This window comes from Mirounga leonina, unplaced genomic scaffold, assembly GCF_011800145.1.
Source record: "Mirounga leonina isolate KUSES-001 unplaced genomic scaffold, KU_Mleo_1.0 Mir_174, whole genome shotgun sequence".
In the NCBI taxonomy this organism is placed as follows: domain Eukaryota; kingdom Metazoa; phylum Chordata; class Mammalia; order Carnivora; family Phocidae; genus Mirounga; species Mirounga leonina.
In genome coordinates, this window is record NW_023270451.1 from 20,589,703 (window position 1) to 20,610,416 (window position 20,714).

At 40.5% G+C, this 20,714-nt stretch overlaps 1 protein-coding gene across 4 annotated transcripts in view; it reads right to left on the minus strand.

Moving 5' to 3' along the window:
* Positions 1-20,714, minus strand: part of CDK6 (cyclin dependent kinase 6) — a 238,682-nt gene that overhangs the window by 216,689 nt on the left and 1,279 nt on the right. The window contains exons 1-2 of one of the 4 annotated variants that reach the window (XM_035020564.1): positions 20,388-20,515; positions 18,435-19,041 (exon numbers count right to left, since the gene is read on the minus strand). In XM_035020564.1, the coding sequence (XP_034876455.1) occupies positions 18,435-18,667 (233 nt within the window). In that variant the 5' untranslated portion in view covers positions 18,668-19,041; positions 20,388-20,515. Of the gene's footprint in view, positions 1-18,434; positions 19,042-19,151; positions 19,303-20,387; positions 20,516-20,714 lie in introns of those variants that run through there. The other 3 variants (XM_035020565.1, XM_035020563.1, XM_035020562.1) reach the window with 3 other exon arrangements.

Sequence of the window (20,714 nt, forward strand, 5' to 3'; positions counted from 1 at the left end):
TCCCCCTGGCTTGTGCTCTCTCTCTCTCTCAAATAAATGAATAAAATCTAAAAAAAAAAAAAAAAAAAAAGAATAAAGAAATGAGATCTAGCAGGGAGGAAAAAGTCTTATTTAACAGCCATAATAGCTACCCAGTTTTTATAAAAAACAAAAAACAAAACAACAACAACAAAAATTAATGGATATACAAGGAAGTAAGAGAGCAAGAGGGTTCAGACTTACCTGCCACAAACAACTAGGAACTGGACAAATATATAAAACAACTGTTTTCAGATACCAGACTCTAAGCAGTATAGATTGGCGATCCCTGAGAGAAGGGATATCAATGAGGGAAGCCCAAAACTGCCCTGGCGGCTTTCTGTGTGGAGGCAATTTCCAGACCACAGGCACACGGAGGAGGAACCAAAGTGAGGACTATAGTACCACTGAGGTGAGTAGGAAGATATCAAGAAGCTAAGAAGACAAGGAGGCTGAGGTGACTAAAATTTGTAAGACAGAGTACTGAACAAAAAGCCACCCAGAAAAAGAGCTTCAGAAATCTACATGGGGAAGTGGGGGGTCTACTGAGTCCTTTCCTGAATATCAACCTGCACATAGGGAACTGCACAAGACCAGACAAAAACTGCTTCTGAGGAAAGAACAACGACCAGGAAATTGTAAACTGATTGATTCCTAGAGCTCACAAAGGGCAAGAAATCTTTTTAGTTTGTTCCCACCAGCCAGAGAAAAAAAGACTACAAAAGGCTAATGCCTTAGTAGTCAGCCTACCCTAAAGAAAGCCTACACCAGATCCCCTCCCTATAAAAAGAACAAAAATAAAAACTAAAAACTGAAAATAAGCCTTGAAGGATCAAACTGAACCACAAGTAACTTTACTGTCCATCAGAACAAAGTCCAACACCCTTTAAAGGAACAGAACAAAATCCAGCTGTCAACAATGTAACATTCATAATGTTTGGCATCCAATAAAAAAGTATTAAACATGCAGACATACAGGAAAATGTAGCCCATAACCAGGAGAAAATTCAGTCAACAGAAACAGACCCAAAAAAAGACCGAGATTATGGAATACCAAAGACATAAAAGCAACTCTTTTAAATATTATAAATATTATAAATATGCTAAAAGGCCTAAAGGAAAACGTGAACATAATGAGGGGGGAAATGAAAAATATCTTAAAAAGAATCAAATGTAAAATGTACCAAGATAAACTACATGGACCAAAAGGAGTCTTAATAAATTGAAAAAGGATTAAAATCATACAGAGTTGTTCTCTGATCACAACACAATTTTAGACAGAAAGGAAAGGAAAAGTCCTGTACGTGTTCGGCAATTAAAGAACACAAATCTAAGTAACCCATGGATCAAAGAAGGATCGCCAAAATAAAGTTAAAGTGTTTTGAACTGAATGAAAATGGAACCAAAATATTCCAAAATTTATGGGAGGAGAATAAAACAACATCAATGCTTGTGTTAGAAAAGAAGAAAATTCTAAAATCAATGAGCTAAGCTTCTATTTCAGGAAGCTAAAAGAGAAAATTAAACCCAAAGTAAGTAGGAAAAGGAAATAAAAATAAAAGTAAATATAAACTAGACAACAGACAAATGACAAAGGAAATTAACCAAAGCTGATTTATCATCAATAAAACTGCCAAAATTCTACCTGTATGATTAAGAAAAAAAAAAGGGAAAACATACAAATTACCAATATGAAGAATGAAAGAAGGGTCATCACTATAGATTCTGCAGACATTAAAGATAAAAGAATAAAGAATTTATGCCAATAAACTAAAAAAATCTACATACACACATACCTTGAAAAATACAAATTACAAAAAGTAATTCTACCTACATGGCCTCATGTCCATTAAGGAAATAGAAACTGTAGTTAAAACCTTCCCATAATGAAATAATAGGGCCAGATAACTTCCCTGTAAATTCTATTAAAGGTATAAGAAGGAATTAATATTAATGCTACACAAAATCTTTCAGAGGAGCTATAAACACTTATCAACTCATTTTATAAGGCCAGCATTACCTCAAAACCAAAATCTGAGACTTCATGAAAAAAGACAATTACAGAATAATATCCTTCATAAACAGAGATGTAAAAATTCTTAGCAAAATTTCAAAAGGCAAAATTGCAAAAAACAATTTTAAAAAAGAAGAGCAAAGTTGGAAAACTTACACTACCTAATTTCAAGACCTACTGTAAAACTACAGTAAATAAAACATCATGGCAGTGGCAAAAAGACATATAAATCAATGGAACAAAACAGAGCCCAGAAGTAGACCCAAATGTCTATGGTCAACTGATTTTTTACAAAGTTGCCAATGTAATCCAAAGTGAAGAAAGCACAGACTTTTCAACAAATGGTCCTAGGACAGCTGGGTATCTACAAGGAGAAAAACGAACTCTTACCTCAAGCCACACACAAAGATTTAACTTGAATGTATCACAGAGTTAACGTAAAAGCAAAAACTGTAAAATCCTAGAAGAAAACATAAGAAAAAAATATATGTATATATGTCTTTGGGGTAAGCAAAGATTTCTTAGATGGGATATAAAACAAGGACAAACCATCAGAGAAAAGAATGATTAAGTCAGACTTTAGAAAAAATTAAAATCGTCTGTTTTGCCTAAGATCAAGTGTAGTATCTGTTCTTATCAGTTTAAAAAGAAAAGAAAGAAAGAAAAAGGCTAGCCATAAGCCTGGAGAATATATCTGCAATACATATATCTGGCAAAAGACTTTTCCAAAACATATAAATAACTTTCACAATACAGTAAGATAACCCAATTTTAAATAATGGTCAAATATTCGAATAGATATTTCCCAAAGGAAGGTAAGAGACTTGCCAATAAGAAATGAAAATATGTTCAACAACATTAGTCATCAGGTAAATGCAAATTAAAACCACAATGTAATTTCAGTTCACACCTTATATGGAATGGTTAAAATTAAAAGACTGACAATACCAAGTGTTGAACAGAACGCAAATCAAATGAAATCTTCACACATTGCTGGTGGAAATGTAAAATGGTACAACCAGTTTGGAAAAGTTTGGCAATTTCTTTAAAAATTGAACACAACATTTGCCATGCAAGCCACCAAACCACATCTAGGTATTTATGCAAATGAAATGAATGCATATGTCATATCAACACAAAGACCTGCATATGAATGTTTACAGCAGCATTATTCATAATAGCCCCAAACTCGAAGCAAATAACCATCAACATGTGGACAGATATACAAATTGTGTCAAAGCCATTTACTGGGAAAGAATGAACTACTGATATCATAAACATGAAAGAATTTCAAAATTAGTGATGAAAGCCAGATACAAAAGAACACAATGCTGTTTGATACCATGTATATAGAACCCTAGAAAGGACAAATAAAATCTATAATGACAGAAAGTAGTGATTGCCAGGGGTCCAGGTGGGGGGAAGAGATTGACTGCAAAGAGGCCTTAGGGCACTTTTCGGGTAATGGAATTATTTTAGATCTTGATTTTGACAGTGGTTATGTGGGCATATAAATTTGTCAGGACTCAAAAAATACACTCTTAAAATGGATGTCTTTTACTGCATAAAAACTACATCTCAATAAACGTGATTTTTTTTTTTTTTTCCAAAAGCAAAGGATAGCCAAACATCACCAGGCATTGAAAGAATCCAGCAATAGGAAAACAAAGTTAAAAACTAAACATTTGGGGCGCCTGGGTGGCTCAGTCGTTAAGCGTCTGCCTTCGGCTCAGGTCATGATCCCAGGGTCCTGGGATCGAGCCCCGCATCGGGCTCCCTGCTCGGCGGGAAGCCTGCTTCTCCCTCTCCCACTCCCCCTGCTTGTGTTCCCTCTCTCACTGTGTCTCTCTCTGTCAAATAAATAAAATAAAATCTTTAACAACAACAACAAAAAAACTAAACATTTACTAAAACAAAGATAATATGGAGAAGTTTTTAAACATTGAGAGCTATTCAAGGACATATTACACCCATAAAACCAGAACAAAATGCTTTAAAAAAAAAAAAAAAAGCAAGCCGAGAATAACAACAACAAAAATACTTTGAGGTTAAAATATAATTGCCAAGAGTAAATTCAATAAACAGTTGGGAAAATAATAGAGAAAATTTCTTTAGAATATAGAGCAAAACAAAACCAAAGCAAACAGAATAGTTAGAAAATAGAGGAAAAGAAGGCAAGACACACATAGAGATCCAATTTGTAAAACTGAACTTTAAGAGACTTCAAGGTCCCAACTAAAAGATCAAATATCTGACTAGCAGGAGAACCTCAGAAAGAAAGAATAGAACAAATAAAGAAGTAATTTTTAAAAGTAAAATGAAATAAACCTGCATACAGATCTCCTGGAATGCCCAGTAAGTTTAATTAATTAATTAATTAATTTTTAAAGACTTATTTATTCATCTTAGAGAGCGAGCACAAGTGGGAGTGGGAGAGGGAGAGAGAATCCTAAGCAGACTCCCAGACTCCCCACTGAGTGTGGAGCCCAATGCAGGCTTTGATCCTATGATCCTGAGACCATGACCAGAGCCAAAACCAGGAGTGGAACGCTCAACCTGAAGTGCCACCCAGGCACCCCCAGCAAATTTAATTTTAAAAAGGACCACACATAGACACATATTTCTGAAGAACACATCCTAGTAGTTCCCACACAGAAAAGTTACTAAAAACTAATTAGAAAATCATATTGGCAGATGATTTCTCACTGGCAACAACGAACATAGAGAGAACAATGGCTTTCAAGTTCAGTGGTAAAATTTTTCATCCTAGACTTCTAAAAACAGTCAAACTATAATCAAATGTGAGGAACAATAAAAATGTTTCCAAATTGGTGAGGATTCAGAAAGCTTATCTTCCATACACAATTTCTTAGGAAGTTACTTGCAAACATATACTAGCAAAACAAGGGTGTGAACCACAAAAGAGGAAAGGCCAGGATGCAGGAATAAGTGGCTCTAACCCAAGGAGCAGTGAAAAAGTCTCAGGAAGAGAACTGTTCATCAGGCCCAGTAAATAACCAGTCAAGAGTAAACCAAAACTTCAGAGAAACTTCAGGAAATGGGCAATTCAACAGAAATGGGTGGTATGATAGTGTTTGGAAAAAAAGTTTAGGCTGTGATAAAGGCAAACAGTGCATGAAAAAATAGAAAGGCAATTGTAAACTCCAGGAAAAACAAAACAGCATGAAAACGTCATGGTCTAAATAAGAAGTGCACTAAAATAGAGTACAATTTTTAAAAAGTGATGCAGAGTAAGAAATGAGAATCCAGATGTCCGTATTTAAGAAAGAAAGAATCCTCTGACCTCATGGAGTTATAACACTGGATGTACAGTTGTGGTTGCAGAACAAAATGCAAATGTTTAACAACTTTAACAAAGTAGACGATAAAAGTTGTAATGTTAAAAGGAGTACAAAGGATAGGGGGATAAAATACCCTTCTCTTATTAAATGGGGAATCAAGAGATACTGCCAAAAATGAAAGAACAAAAAACTGATGTTTAAGGATAAATTATCTTAAGTTATTATATGAAATAAAAATAGTCCTAGCTAACAAAAGGTGAAGGAAATGAACAGGGAGCAGTATTAATGAGCTAAATACTCATCTTTCAGAGCAGGAAGTCAACAGGTATCTGAAGTTTAAATATCAAGAAATAGAGCATAGCATTTTATCTAGATTAACAGATCAAACTACCAGAAGTACCAAAAACAGGGTTAGAAGAAGTTGTACCTGAGTACTGGAAATATGGATAACTGGGGCAGGAGCCTTGCTTTTTATCATAAATCCTTCTGTACTAATCACCAAGTACTAATGTCATGATTGCAAAAGAGAGAGAGAGAGAGAGATGAAGACACAAATTCTTTAACATTCTTTCCAATAATAGATAATTATGTCCCATCCCTTTGTATCTGTAAGGCTTTGAACTCACTTGTAACCAACAGAATGTGGCAGAAATGACACTGCCTGTTCCTAGGGACACTGACGGGCTTTCGGAGCCATGAGCCACCATCTAAGTCCAATTACTCTGAAGCCTTGATGCTGAGAGGGACCCCAGACCACATGGAGAGGTAAGGTGGGACTACAGTCCCAGCTCAAGTCCTATCCTACATCATCCAGCCCATAGTAAACAACAGATTTGAGGGTGAAGACTTCTCCAGCTGAATAAAACCCCTAGCTGCTACTTTATCCCCACTTGAAACTTTCAGACATCATGAACCAGAGATAAACCATTCTCACTGTGCTCTGTCAAAATTCCCCACCCACGAATCTTTGAACATAAGAAAATGGTTGTTTTAAGCCCCTAAATTTGGGGCCAATTTACTACACGGCAAAAAGAACCAGAACAATTAACAGAAAATTTTAATTACTTTAAATAAAAAACTGCAAACAAGTCCCCTGGTATTTTACTTTAGTAACGACTCCCAGCAACATACCTGATATTCTATTCTACTCTTCCTTCTTTCCTTTTTTCCTTCCTTTCCTCCCCCCCCATCCTACTCCCTTTTCTTATCATTATTACTGTTATTCTTTATAGCTGGTCATGACTAAGTAATGTCAGATTCCTTATATGATCACAATGAACTGATTTAAGTGGAGAAGGAAGGTGTTTGTAATGGTAGTATCAAACAGGGGTACTGGGGTGACATTCACAATGGGACTGGCCATTTGGGCTTCACTACTTGTAAGGACAGCTATAGCCACTTATACAAAGGCTTGACAGCTTACATCAAACTCTTTAGGAGCGTGTGTATCAACGCTTTTTATAAAACTTCATAACCCAGGGAATCTGAAACCATGTCTTAAAATTTCCACCAAAACATCTAAATCAATTCTGCTGCAAATGATATAACCATTTAAGGTATCACTTAATATTTTTATTTAAAATTATACTCATAACTCAAAACTAATGAAAACACTAGTGGAAGAATTAGCTTAGGAGGAAATTATCTTAGTATCCAATCTACTTGCTAATCATTAAATTATTAAATAACTCAGAATCCAATTTACTACTATAATTATCAGAGACTATATAATCCTGAAAAGTTTTAAGTGCAATACTAATGAGTGAATAGAAAAATAACGTATCTGCTAAATTTTGGTATTAATTTACATTTTTACTGTCAATAAAATTACTGTAAAAAGAGTAATCTTTAGTCACAGTTTAACTATTCATTCGGTTGGTCCTTCAGCAGACATTTGCTGAACTATGTGCCAGGTACTCTTCTAGAAATTGGGAATAAAGCAGTGAACAAAACAGACAAATTCCTGCCCATATGAAGCTTATGTTCTGATGGGAAGCATACGTTCTACATTACTTCATGCATCATCACTTCCACAAATATTTGAGTGCTAGGCACAAAGGACAATGTGAAGATGGTGAAAATAAAGTTCCCAAGAAAAAGCCATCAGAAAATAAAATTTCATTTTATTATTATGGAATTAAAGAACGATACTGAGTTTACTTTTTCAACAAGTACTAGTGAAGGCCTTCCTAAACATGGCCAGAATTTCATCTACTTTCAGATCACTAGGTTTTAGATTTTGAAGTCTAAAGACTTCAGATTTACCTAAGCTATCTCAGGTTCTATCACCATATTACATCTTCACCTCACTGTATGTCTCACCTCTACCTCAACTTAGTTCATCTTCTGCCACACCTTGAAAGTGTGTGGTCCTTTCAGATCACAAGATACAGCTCCAGACTGTTCTCTATTTGCCCAATGATGGATTCACCTCCCAATTTTATTTTATCAACTAAGGCAGGGATAAAACTACCATTTTTCATCAACAATGATGCTACTCTTAACTAATTTCAAAAGTCCTGTTTTTCTAGGATTCAGAATTGGTACCACTGAGTCAACCATGCTTTTTTTAAGATTTTTTTAATTCATTTGAGAGAGCGAGAGAGCGTGTGCGAGAACACAAGCAAGGAGGGAAGAGGCAGAGGAAGAGGGAGAAGCAGGCTCCCTGCCGAGCAGGGTCCCAATCCTAGGACCCTGGGATCATGACCTGAGCCGAAGGCAGATGCTTAACCTGAGCCACCCAGGCACCCCTCAACCATGCTCTTATATGGTTCTCCCTGAGATGAATCCCATCATTCTGAGTTAGCTGACATTTAAAGGATAGAGAGTAATACCTCTGAAATGGAGTTTTTCTCTTTGCAATACTAACCGGTTTAGCTGAGAACCCAACTGGCATCAACATCCCCAGTTTCTAGTCTAATGTACTAGTAGTTAGCTAAATTACCACTGATTAAATCCCATGGGCTTAAAATAATTTGTAATGACTAGCAGGATGTCACAACTTTTCATTTGTGTCTTAATGTGTAAAAAGTGTGTTATTTCAAAGAAAGGATACTTTTCTTCCCAGTTCTTTAAGGGGACTTCCATAATTTAAATACACTTCATTCATGATTAGCACTAGGAGTCCCCTCTAGCCCAGTCTTTCAATCTGTCTCTTGGTCTCACGGCTCAACAAGAAAACACCCCATTTTTACCCAAGGCTACTTAGTAACTTCCTTAAATGATTCTACATGGTTGGAACGTAGACATTATCTAAAACTCCTAACTTGAAACCACTCAGATAGTTTCTTGGTTTCCACTAAAAAGTTTTAAAAATGGGGGCGCCTAGGTGGCTCAGTCGGTTGAGCATCTGACTCTTGATTTCGGTTCAGGTCATGATCTCAGGGTGTGAGATCAAGCCCCGAGATGGGCTCCATGCTTAGCGGGGAGTCAGCTTGAGATTCTCTCTCCATCTCCTCTGTCCCTGCCCCCATCCCTGCCTCTCTCTCTCTCTCAAATAAATAAATCTTTAAAAAAAAGTTTTAGGGGCACATGAATGGCTCAGTTAAGCATCCAACTCTTCACTTCAGATCATGATCTCAGGGTTGTGAGATTGATCCCTGTGACAGATCTGCACTCAGCAGGGAGTCTGTTTGGGATTCTCTCTCTCCCTCTGCCCACCTCCCCACTCTCTCTCTCAAATAAATAATCTTAAAAAAAAAAAAAAAGAAATGCCAATGTGTAACATAAAAAGGAATAATTCTATTTGAGATTTGAAATTTTTTATTTTTTTTAAAGATTTTATTTATTTATTCGACAGAGAGAGACACAGCAAGAGAGGGGACACAAGCAGGGGGAGTGGGAGAGGGAGAAGCAGGCTTCCCGCGGAGGAGGGAGCCCAATGCGGGGCTTGATCCCAGGATCCTGGGATCATGACCTGAGCCGAAGGCAGATGCTTAATAACTGAAGCACCCGGTGCCCGATTTGAAATTTAAAAAGAAAGAAAGGGGCACCTGGCTGACTCAGCCCGAAGAGTGGGCGACTACTGATCTTGGGGTCATGAGTTCGAGCCCCATGTTGGGTATACAGAGTACTTAAAAAAGAGAGAGTGAAAGAGAGAAAACAAGCAAAGAATTTGACTTCTCCTTAATCTGAATAGTGAAATACAAAAGAAATCATCAAACTCCCATCAGTTTTGACAGCGTGTTCCTGGGAGCACTTTGTCCTCAGATCCTCCTATAACAATCCATTAATGAAAAAGATACAGCATTGGGTAAACTTGACACCAATTACCAATACCCAGATTAAAGATTGTATTTTACTATAATTAGTATAAATCCAATGTATGTCTTTTCAGAAATAACTAGCTCCATTCATACTTTCACCCTGTGGGGTGAAAAAAATAAAGTACATACTCCCAATCTGCAATCCAGAGACCTGGGTACATGTTGGTTTCCTTCACAATATTATAAACTTCTTGAGGGCAGGAATTCGTTTTGTTAATAACACTTATATCTGTATAACATTTGATCTTCATTTGATCATAGTTACTCTCTAAGGTCAAAAGAGTAGTAATAATTCCTGATTTTATGGTGGGAAACCCATAATGAAGAAACATAAGGAATTTACTCTAGGTCACTCAGCTGGTAGGTAGAGAAAGTCAGAATAGAAGCAAAGTATTCTACTATTCCACTGTCTAGGAACATTTTTAAAGCTTATGATGATGAAAATTTTCAAACACATATAAATGAAGAGAGAACAGTACAATGAACTTCTACAGCTTTAACAATGATCAACTTGTTTCAGGGGGACTCCATTTTGAAACAGCTTCCAGATCTAATACCACTTTTTGGGTAAATATTTCAAGATGTAGGTCAATCATATTGAACAAAATGTTGAATGTAACAGATAACCAATAAATACTTGTTTAATGCTATCGATCTCACATATGCTTTCAGGCATTATTACCCAATTCTGACTAAAAAAATCAAAAAAATCAAAACTGAATTCCTAGACGGTACATTTCATTCATTCACTCATTCACAATATTTATACTGGGCTACAAGATGCCAGTCACCATGCTAGGTGCTTGGGATACAGCAAACAGAACAAGAAAACTACCGTTCCTTCTTTCAGGGATCTTGCATTCAACTGTTCTGGATATGCACACATGCGCGTGCGTGCGGGCACATACACACACCAACCACGTGTGTCTTGAGGAACTGGAATTAGACTGGAAGAATACTTCTTAACTAAACCTACCAGTTTGTCAAGGTGGAATCCATATTCTCTGTACACAAATTATGAAATGGAGTGGAAGACTAAGTTTTAACAGAATTCCGAATCTTGATATTCTTTTAGAAACTGTTAGGACGGTTTTGCTTAATTTTGCTCCTCCTGAGCTTTTCCAGTAAAGAAAGCTAACAATATTAAAATTAGTGGGGGGAAAAAACAAAATAATTCAAGCGATTAAAATGTATTTAGAATAACTTCCATTCTTTTATTTAAAAATGCTCAAATCATTTTCAACTTTTACTGAATGTGTGCACATTTCCTAATGTTCATGCCTTCATTACAGTATATAAATCAAGTCCAAGACTGTTCAGTTAATGATGGGAGTTACTTAAAGTCTGAAACTCACTTCAATATAAGCTATACAGAATAGAGTAAAACAAAAATGAAATGTTCTCTTTTCAGTATTTCTTTATTATTCCCACGAAACCAAGTAAATATAATCCTATATACAGATCCATTTTCCCTTTTTGACACTCCTTAGTTTTAACATTCATGTGATAGAAATAATCCATATGGTCCCCTCCTTAATGACTGAAACTCTTTTCCATTATTTGTTCATTTATTCATTTTATTCCCACTGGATATAGGATGCAAGTGGACATGACCACAAGATACCCTCTCCCTTAAGGAGCTTACAATTAGGGTGTGGAAAGGTAGAGGATCCTAAGAGGGTGGTTGGGAGGGAAGATTAATAGTGTATCTTATATAATAGACATAATAATATTAAGGGGCAGACATATACAGAGTGTCACAAAGGAGGTCAAAGATGTCAGGGTTCAACGGAAACAGAAATTTTATCCAAATGTAGGTATTAAGGAGTAGAACACACACAAAAAAGGTAGCATCAGGACTTGACTCTGAAGGATGGGTAGCATTTCAACAGGTAGAAACAGGAGTACAGGGAAGGGCACTGAGTGCATATTCTGAAATCAGCCCCAATTAAAGTTGCAGAGGTAGATGGCAGGGAGCAATGTGAGGGTAAATGAAGTCGTCTGCATGACTGTAGGATACACGTAGCAAATGCACAGGAAGAACACACGAAAATCCTTCCAGAGCCGAGACTAGTATTGAAGACCAAAAAAATGGGTATTTGTATAATTTAAAAATGGACAGAAGTATTTGAAAGTTCTTACTAAATCGTCTCGATGTGCACATGCATTGCAGTTAATACCCAATAATTTCCCAGTGTTTAGCTGGAGATACTTGCTAACTCCGTATGCAGCTCTAAAAGGATGAAAAGTTCTCACCTCAGGGGTATGTAATTTAATTTATTCTACTTCATTCATTCATAAAATATATACCGGGCAACTAATAGTTACAGACACTGTGTTATTTATAGATATAAAAGATATAATCCTGCGCTCAAGTCAGAAAAAAACATACAGTCGTTAAACTGAAAATAATTTTACATCCTAAGGGAGTGTTTTCTGATATGCAATGACCACTATCATCCTGTCCTGCAAACACTGCCTATCAACCTGCATCTGAACCTTGGCCATCCTCCGTTTGTATGTACAATGCATACAACCGTGGAATGAAACACTTGACTAAAAGTGAGATGACTGCTTTTCACATTTACAAAACAATTCCTACACAGACCAAAGGGGGTTAGACTAGGTTCTATCTAAGATCCCTTTCAACTCAGAAATCCATATACTGTGATTCTAATTCTACTGCATTAAAATCCTTTAGGAAGCCCAGATAATAAGAATTAAAAATTAAAATGGCTACTTAAATGACAAAGCCAACAGTTGCTCAAATTTAGGTAGACTACTAAATGCTTAATAATTATCCTATCCCACATGGACCTCCAGGCCACTACGCCACACTCACAGAGATTCCTGCCACGTGCCTTAAGTACTTTTGCTTCACCTCTCAGTGGAGAACTGCATGTGCAGATGGTAAAACGAAATCAAGTATGGCAGCAAACTGGTGATATTCAAAACAACTGCCCAGGGTCTCTTATAAAACTCCTCCCTCTGACTGCTGACCTACCTGCCCCAGCAGACTTAGCATCCATAGCTCATCACACAAACGGTGACCTTTATGTAGGCATGCTTGTTACCAACCACCACCAGTACCCACTTTCAATGGTGCCTCTTGGCCCTTGGACAATGCCCAACACTAAGCACACCACCTTGTCCTATTACCAAATCTCCTGCATCCAGATTTCATTTCTGCCATGTTCTATTACACCAAGAAACTCACAATTTCCTTCCTAGGAAGACAAGCTCATCTGAACCTCCTGATAAATACAATAGTGTGGTTAGTTCTTCAAGAAGCATTAGTACCATATTTGCTTATGTATCTAGAGGTTGTTATGCTGCTTAATTTTCAAGTATTATGATGTTTATTTCATTATATGGGTAGTAGATACCAGACCCACATTATGTAACAATTCATTCATCAGACAAGCATTTTGATTTCTCCCATTGTTTTGTCTAAAATGAATTCACTATTATTACTTAAGTATATTATTAACCTATATTATTTTTTAACTACAGTTATTTATATGATCATAGTTATTACTCAAATTCTTAAAAGGCAGAATTTAAGGGATAATCATCACTTTTTATAGACAGACTTCAGCCAGGCATACCACAGAATTCAGGAATTTCCTGAATTGATATATCATTTATTCCCAGCAAACCAGCACCTTTGTTTACATTTTTTCCAAACTAGAAATGTACTCACTTGTTTAAACTTCTTCCAACAAACAAAAATAGTTGTTTTTTTTTTTTAATTGCTACTCAGATTTTAGAACAAGTCAACAACTTAAAAATTGCACTATGGACAAGTTGCTTGACCTCTGAACTTTATTTATCTATAACATAAAAGAGCTGAAAGACTTCCAAAGTCCTTCCAACCCTAATGCCCATGAATTTACAATGACACAATTTAAGTATTAGAGGTTTCAATCTGAAAGAACATTCCTAAGGAATCATTGATAGTGAGGCATTTAAAAAAACAACAGATAATTTATGTTTAACAAGGAGTCTGTTTTCAGATAGTCACTTGTCCATATGTTAAACATAGGGAAATACACCAAGAGATATTCAAGTTTATACAGATTCCCCTTCTCTAAGCCATTTCCTCCTTAACAGAGAAATTCTAATAATTCCAGAACGATAACAGTTATGTAAAAAGGATACAAGTGCAATATCAACAATTCAGCATCACCAAGTTCTTCGGCAGGAACAAGGAATGGGCAGAACATAATTGTGAAAATGTTTATTTCTTAAACAACCTTGATAAATTGGAAACTTTTCAAGGGACTCTTCAAGAATGAAGGGCCAAACATCCGTCTAACACACTGGAATTTAAAGACCCCTGTTTTTCCTGCTTTCACTAAAACAAGCCCTAAAAGACACATTATTCACCCACAAAGCAACACTTTTATTCATAAGGATTCCCATGAACTGACCCACCTGAGGATTCAGCTTTATGCCGCATCAAATAACACGCATGTTTCTTGTACCCTGTTAATGACTGAGTTTTCCCAAAGAAAAATCACATTATTATTTTCCTTTTGTGCCATGTTACTGAGCTCTTTAAAAAGAGAAACTTGGGGGCGCCTGGGTGGCTCAGTTGGTTAAGCGACTGCCTTCGGCTCAGGTCATGATCCTGGAGTCCCGGGATTGAGTCCCGCATCGGGCTCCCTGCTCGGCGGGGAGTCTGCTTCTCCCTCTGACCCTACCCCTCTCGTGTTCTCTCTCTCGCTCTCTCTCTCATTCTCTCTCTCAAATAAATAAATAAATAAAATCTTTAAAAAAAAAAAAAAAGAGAAACTTGGAAAACTCTCCTTGTATAATAATCACTGAGCTGCATGGATTTTTCTGTTGTGTTTTCCCAAAGCAGTGATTAAATATGCCAACAATAATTTAACATATTCAGATATCATAAGTTTATCCACTGAAATGCCGTAAGTTTTAGTTTCTGAACCAGTACTCGATTTGAATTACACTAATAAATTTAATGCCTGGGGACAACACTGGTAGTGCTTACCAATCTCTTTGTCATGACACAAGACCGTCACGTATCAGCATTTGGGGATCCTCTTATTCCTTCAAACATGGGAGGGGACTTACTTGAGGGAAGTAGGCGTGATTTACCCAGGTATCTTTCCCAGCACCTAACCCCACGGTTTTTAAACAGTAGGTCCTTCCTAAATCCTTCTTAAATACATGGAGCCCAAAAGTTCCTATTAGTTCCATGTCAATATCATCCTGTAGACATCTATTTGTAGGTCTCTCCCTAATGCTTCAAAAAGCACTTGATTGTGATTAGTGTTTTGGTTATCTGTTAGTTAATCAGCAAATTCCTGGGAACCAAATTATCATAAATATTAGTTGCTCTACACAACTAGTGAGCCTAAATACAGCACAACAAGCCCACGGAAATAAAGAGAAGTGAATTTTTAAAGAGAAAAAACAATGACTTATCTTATGACCAAGTAAGTTCTAAAAGTATGGAGACTTTTTCTGACTTGTTCATTGATGAATCCCCAGTACACAATAAGCCATCATTACCCATCTGGTGCATCAACAAACTGCTGATAGGACATATTATTATTTTATCTAACCACATACAGATTGAGTTCAGAAGGTAAAACAGAGGAGTCCTTTGTGGAGTGCAGAAGCTCCAACACAGGTTCACACAGAAGTCTGATTCTGGCAAAGGCTCTAGGATTTGGGATTACCGACTATAAAATAAGAGTAAATTTACATCCTAGACATTGACTGGCCGATCAAGCCCGGGCCTGGGATACATCAAGCACAGGTAAACAAGAATTTCAAGTCATTACCCCTGTGCATAAAGGCAGTGCCAGTACCAGCAACAACAAGTCAGCCTTTCTGGCATATCCACCAAAATTAAATCTTAAACTTTCAAAAAAACTAATATGTTTATTATGCTCCTTCAAGCTTAGAGGCTTCACTACCTGTGAAAAGGGCCTATAGTTATGATCAATTACTTATGACTTGAAGGCACTTACAAAGACATCTGTCCTTTTTTAAAAAGCCTTTAAAGAGGGCGCCTGGGTGGCTCAGTCGTTAAGCGTCTGCCTTCGGCTCAGGTCATGATCCCAGGGTCCTGGGATCGAGCCCCGCATCGGGCTCCCTAATCCGCGGGAAGCCTGCTTCTCCCTCTCCCACTCCCCCTGCTTGTGTTCCTGCTCTCGCTATCTCCCTCTCTGTCAAATAAATAAATAAAATCTTAAAAAAAAAAAAAAAAAAGCCTTTAAAGAAACAGCCATAGCACTGTTAACACTGGTCCTGTGGGGCACCAATAAGTCTCAGGTATTGGGGGGGGGGTCCAACTTTGACCGCTCTCCCTTGGAAAGAAAAGAATTATTGTCACCTGTCCTTGACTGCTGACCTGCCTGAACAAATATTAGCAACCTTCAAAATCCTGAATTCCTAGTCTAGTGAAGCAAGTCATGGGGACCAATGACAGCCCCAAGGCAGAGGAAGAAGAGAACAGGAAGGAAACAAAATAAAACGGAGATATGTAGCTCGTGAAGATGACATCAATAATTTTCTCAAGAGTCACTGAATTTCATGACATGACTGATGGTCTTTTCTGACCATTATATCCAAGTAGTTTCTTGGTTTCAGAGCCTGTAATGTCTGGGTTTGAGAATGATTTGTTCTATAGAAAAGGTCAGGGGAACTGATGCTTTACTGGGAACTTGTTTCCAGGTGAGGGCCACACTAGTCAGCATGAAAACAAATAATACTTGGACATTTGAAGCATTTTTCAATTTACAAAGTGCTCTCATCTACACTATCTCAGCTCTTCCTCACAACTCCTAAGAGGTAGGCATCATCATCACCACCTAATCTGTAAAAATAAGGTTTTAAAAAACTTTTAGGTAACTTCGTCTTGAATTTGTAAGTATAGTCTCCTGAAATTTCTCAGGACAGAATCTAAGTCATGGGTCAGTTAGAAATCTTTAAAGACAAACCAAATTCAAGAGGATAAATCAAGAGAATAAGAATGGATCAGCCAAAATCTACCAACACAATGGCAAAAACCATCCTGTTACAGGAATCGTGCTTTGTAAAAGATAGCGTTACACAGGGGTGCCTCTATAACACCTCTAGGTTGGAAAGACAGTATTTTATTTATTTACACATAAGGATCCTTAAATGGACACACTCCACAGGCAACAGACAAAATAAAACAAGAACTTGGATCCTAAAATTCTAGGGGTGGAATTTATCTTTTGGGAAGCACCTAGGTGATTCCTCCAGGAAGATAACTAAGTTACAGGGGACAAAATGTACTCTCCCCTTTCCCTCCAATATCACAAAGACTCACAGGAAGTGTTTTTCTGGGTTTTCAACAAAGAAAACATGCACAGAAGGTAATCTATTGCTGTTATGTATAATGCCATCTTCCCTAAAACACTCATTCTCCTGGCCTCATTATCCTTTGCCCCCTCTTCTCTTACAGGCTAAAGCAGAGGTTTATAATGAGGGTCCTATTTTCATAGCCATTTACTATCTTACTTACGTATTTATGATTCTTTGCAGCCTTCTAGCCTTAGCCTAACTAACTGTGTTGGGAAACAAAGCACCACACAAATCACACAGGATAAGGGGAGACAAGTCAAAGCCTCCCAGGAAGATCTGGTAGACACTTGGGCTCCGAGTCTCTGGAGGTCTTGGTATTTCAAAGGTCAGTCTTGGGTCTCTTGACTTTGATGACTAATATTAAATTGTTTGACTTTTTACAAAAATATTTAGTTGTACTTATTTACATAATTTCATCTACAGCGCACACAGTAGGTATGTATTTGTTGAACAGACTTCGCAGATAGATGAGACGACAGAAGAACACCCCAAGACTTCCTTTTTCAAACACACCTTCCTAAGAATTGAGATAGGTAAAAATCACACCCTAATTTATAAATGTTTCTGTGCATTCCTTTTCTACTTAAAACTACGCATATCTGTTTAGAAAAGAAAAGCATGACACACCACATAATGTCAACCACACAATGGGGAAATTCCAGGATCACTAAGAAAACACCATTATCCTAGTCACACACACTTTAGTTTAATTACTGGTTACCACACAGGAGAGGCTTTAAGACATGCTGTCTCCCCATCCACTTTCCACATCCCCTCCAGATAAAGCAAAAGCAGAACGTTTAGAATCTAGAGATTCCACATCTTAGATTCACACACATCACTACTTTTGAGAAGTAGTCTGAAGACCACGTTAGCCTAGAGACAAAGTAATACACACAAATAGGCAATATTCATGGAAAAAAATTTTTAGGCGACTCTGTTGGACACTTATTTACCATTATATAACTTCAGTAAGAAAAACTGGACGTGACTGGCAATAATATTCTTAAGTTGCTATTTTTTCGTAAAACTTTATTTATACGAGGCTCCACGAGGAAAGTTCTCATCCTACTAATTTTCACCGAATCCTGCCACTTCTCTTATTCTCAGCCTCTCAGAAATTCCCCAATGGCCAGGGAAAATACGCGGGGGCTGGCAGGGCACGTCTCAGGTTGGCTCGTTCCCTAAAAGGCACCCAACTTCCTGGACCCCCTTTCAGGGACAGCAGGGAGAAAACACAACTTGCACCGTGGCGGGGAAGCCTGCGCAGGTCACATTGCCTGACTCGTCTTTCTGCTCGCTGTCTGGCAAGGTCGCCGGCTCTGGCTTGCAGCTCTGTCGACAAAACTTACTCTCACTCTGTAAGGGCAACGGGCCATGCCTCCCCGGCCGCCCTCCCGCCCCAAGGATCCCCGGCCCTCCCCGGGCACGCGCGGCCTCCGACGGCGCGGGCGCCGCTCCCCGGCTCACCTGACCACGTTGGGGTGCTCGAAGGTCTCCAGGTGCCTCAGCACCGCCACCTCGCGGATGGTAGAGAGCGGCATGCCCTCCTCGCCCGTCTGCACCCGCACGCGCTTCAGCGCCACGAAACGGCCTCCGTTCTTCAGGTCCCGGGCCTTGAACACCTTCCCATAGGCGCCCTCCCCGATCTCCGCCACGCACTCGTACTGCTGGTCTGCGCGGCTCAGGCCGTCCTTCTCCATGCCGCCCGGACGCCGCCCGGCGCGGCACCGCTGGGGTGGGCGGGGGGGGCGCGCTCGGCTCGCTCGCGGCCGCCGCTCGCCTCTTCCCGGACTCCCGGCCCGCTCCCTCGCGCCCCGGAGCTCGGTCTCGCTCTCCCTCGCCCCCGCCGACTACCGCGCTCCGGCGCTCGGGTTCTCGCGGCCGCTGGGGCTGGATGGAGAGACCTCCCCGCGGGCGGGCGCAACCCCGGTGCCGCCGCGAAACTCCGCCTGCCGAGTCGCCAAGGAGCGAGCCGATCCCTCCTCTTCCCTCCCCGAAGCGCAGTCTTCTGCACAGACACCGAAGCGATTACATAGTCTCTGCCCCAGAGCGTCTCAGTCCACAATCCTTCCACCTAAAAGAAGAGACCAGAGGACAAGAAAAGTGCAATCAGACATCCCAGGCGCCTTCCTCCGGGTTCCCGCAGACTCCCCCCCTCCTACTTCAGAAAGCCCCCATCGCTACCCTCGGCGCACTCCTGCCCTCTCCCAGGCTGCTTAATCCTTCCTGGTTCCTCCGAGAAAAGCGAAGGTACTTTTCTTTCCCTGCAGAGCTGGAGCCGTCTTCGCGCGGAGAGGTTGCAGGGGCCCCTCGGGGATGAGCGCGCGGCGCGGGACGCAGTGGAACGGGAGGGGGCGTGCCGAGCAGCCCAGAGTGTGCCGGGAGTGCGGGGGAGGGGAGGTGCCGGGCACGTCAATGTCACGGCTTAATATTTATCCCTGCATCATTGTGTTGCAGTGCTACCCACCCCTCCTCCCCGGGCCTGGACGTGCAAGGAGAGGGGCTCCCGGGGTGCCGTGGGGCTTTCAGGGATTGTGCACAAGCTGCTGTGGAGGGTCTGTGGGTCCACCCGTGTGGGGCTGCAGAATGTGGGGGTGGGGGCTCCCAGGACCCTGTAACCCGATGCTGGGAGTGTGCGAGAAGGGGTGGTCAGACATCTGCTAGGAAATTGCTTCCTTTCTTTCTACTTTCAGTTTTTCTACGAGGAGACATTTAAAAACGACTTGCACACACAAATGGTCTTTTTGGGGTAAAGACGTCTGGACTGGAAACGGAATTCTTCCTCCGACTCGGAGGACCTCCCTGGTGGAAACCCATGAGGTCGGGGAGGGCTGGGGCTCCCGCTAATCGGGAGCGGAGGAACAGGGGGGCCCTGGAGGGGGGAGTCGCCCAGGGGACCATAAGGGTGGGAGAAAGGGGTATTCGTCGCACTTAGCTTGTCATCTCCTTAAAGAATAACTTCGGGAGGAAGGTAGCATAACCGCGTCTCGCTCTGAAATTCTCAACTAATTTCAACCTCATCAAAACTCACCCTCGTCTTAAAAAGGCTGGGGGTGGGGGGAGTAAATGCCAAACCTCGGGGGTGAGAGAGAAGGGGCTGCGCCCTCGGGGCCAGGACTCGCGAACCTTTTCCCACTCCCTGGATCTTCTCCAGATCTTCTAGATCTTAAGTAGCAGAGGTGGCTGCTCCATTCCTCTTTCGGCTTAAGGCCTGGTCTCATCAAAAGCCAAACGCCCCCCCCCCCCAAGCCCTCCGCACAACAAAGTGCGGGGGGGTAGGGGGTGTAGGGGCACACTTCCCTCCCCTTTCAGTTGCAATCCAGGACCTAGGAAGCCTCCAACCCATGGCCGCCGCGGCCTCCGCCGGACATTCGCTACGCCGGCCGCGTGTCTGGAATTCCCGGGACACCTCGGAATTACCTGCCCCGCAACCGCTGGCCCGCTCGCCTTCTGCCAGGAATTAAAGAAACAAATGGCGCGATCCCCACGGTGTGATGGCAGAGGGGACCGCAGCGAGCGCAGAGCCCCTCACACTCACTCCATTCAAAACTCTCCTTAAAAGGTGAAGGCAAATCCTGGGGGAGCCAAGGACCGAGCCCCCACCCCCAGCCTGCACGGGGGTCTGAGCCAGGCCTAGGGCCACACAGGTAGCGGAGGAGCCGCCGCCGGCTGCGCAGCCCGCCCCTCCCGCATCCCCCTCCCGCCCTAGTCCAACCGGAGGCTCAGCAGCTAAGGCAGCGTCGCGGA